The sequence below is a fragment of the Chlorella variabilis genome (genome assembly GCF_000147415.1).
Source record: "Chlorella variabilis unplaced genomic scaffold CHLNCscaffold_10, whole genome shotgun sequence".
NCBI classification, from domain to species: domain Eukaryota; kingdom Viridiplantae; phylum Chlorophyta; class Trebouxiophyceae; order Chlorellales; family Chlorellaceae; genus Chlorella; species Chlorella variabilis.
This window is the reverse complement of record NW_005435078.1, coordinates 822,766-824,352: the sequence shown is the minus strand read 5'-3', so window position 1 is coordinate 824,352 and position 1,587 is coordinate 822,766. Positions and strand designations below refer to the sequence as shown.

Here is a 1,587-nt window from a genome sequence, read left to right as displayed (position 1 = left end):
ACGCGCCTGGCGGGCTCATCCGACCATGCCATGATGCTAGCCGAGTGCTAGCGTCGCGCCAGCCTTGGGTCCAGCGACGGGTGGCGGGCCCGCCTGGCGGCAGGTCCTGTTGCTTGCTTGCTTGTGTGGGCTTAAAGTCTGGTAAAGCAAGAACTAGCTTGCAACATAGACTCCCCGCCGAAACGGGACGGGAACCGGGCGAAAGCAGAGAAAGCAATAAAACAGGGGTGGAGCAAGCCTGTGCAGGGCGCTGGCTCCAAACGCCGCAGATTACGTGAAAAGCGTGACCTATCTTAGCAGCGAGATGGTCATGATCTGCAGAAACACAGAGGTCCGAGACGATCCCCAGAACGCTGCTGCCGTGATACAACTACAGCGCCGGGTGTGTGGAGAGCGGAGTCTCGCACTCAGATGCCCGCCCTTATGTCTGTATGAAAGCCTTAGATCAATGACGGGCTATCCCACTGCGCACATATATTTTAATTCAATAGAATTTGTTTGGCACGACAGGCAGCCGTTTGTTCGGCGCAGCCCACCACGCGCCGCGCCAACATCGCCCAGCCCCGCAACATCCCCCCACACACCCCTTGCCCTCCCTACCTCCCCCACACCCCTCACCCGTCTTAAACCTCTCCCCCTTAACCTTCCTTGCCAAACCTCTACTCCACATCCCTCCCACCGCCGCCGATGCAGGCACCCCCGGCACCCCCGGCGCCGAGCTCAACGGCACCGCCCACACCCCCTTCCACCCGAGCGTGCAAGCTTTCAAGACCGCCGCCCTCGACATTGTGCGGGAGTACTTTGATTCGGGTGGGTGGGTTTGTGTGCCACCGCCCGCGCCTGCGCCCGCCTGCGGCCGCTGCGCAGGCGGCGGGGAGGGCACACCCCGGGGGGCGGGTGTGTGGCTGGGGCGCCACCCAGCTGGTGTGGCTCGTGCAGCGGTGAAGAGGGCGCAGGCGTGGGGCCAGGCGTGGACCCTCCTCCTGCTCGACCCGGCTGCCCTGGTGGCACCATGCCAGCCTCGCAACGGCGCGCCGCCTGCCTACCTACGCTCGCCCGCCGCGCCCCCGCCACACACACACATGCGCGCGCGTACAGTTACACCACCCGCGCCCCGGCCCCTCACCTGCCCTCCCCCCCCACCCGCAGGCGACGCGGGCGAGGTGGCGCACCGCCTGCGGGAGCTGGACGAGCCCGGCTTCCACAACATCTTCGTCAAGCACGTGAGGCGCCCTGCTTCTCCTGTTTGGTTTTCATCCGCTCTGCGCCTGGTTGAGCGCTCGAGTGCCCCTGTCCTGCCTCCACTGCGTGTGCCCCCCGCCCACACACACACCGCCCGCAGGCCATCCAGCTGGCCATGGACCGCAAAGACCGGGAGCGGGAGCTGGTGTCGGCGCTGCTGCCCACCCTGGTGCCGGCCACCATCTCGGCAGACCAGGTGCGGGGGTGGGGGTGGGGGTGCGGGGTGGCGGGGGCGTGGCGCGGCAGGCGGCGGCAGGCGGCTGGCCGGGCTGCACCCACCCGCAGCCCCTGTCTGGCCTGCATCTGTGGGGCCGCTAGCCGCCCCTCCCGCCGCCTCCTCCAGCC

At 67.5% G+C, this 1,587-nt stretch overlaps 1 protein-coding gene across 1 annotated transcript in view; it reads left to right on the top strand.

The window, feature by feature from the left end:
* Positions 1-1,587, top strand: part of CHLNCDRAFT_52326 (hypothetical protein) — a gene marked incomplete at both ends in the record, with an annotated part of 6,720 nt that overhangs the window by 3,675 nt on the left and 1,458 nt on the right. Inside the window, 3 exons of the mRNA XM_005847721.1 lie at positions 694-810; positions 1,150-1,223; positions 1,343-1,438. Coding sequence (XP_005847783.1) covers positions 694-810; positions 1,150-1,223; positions 1,343-1,438 — 287 coding nt within the window. The remainder of the gene's footprint in view (positions 1-693; positions 811-1,149; positions 1,224-1,342; positions 1,439-1,587) is intronic.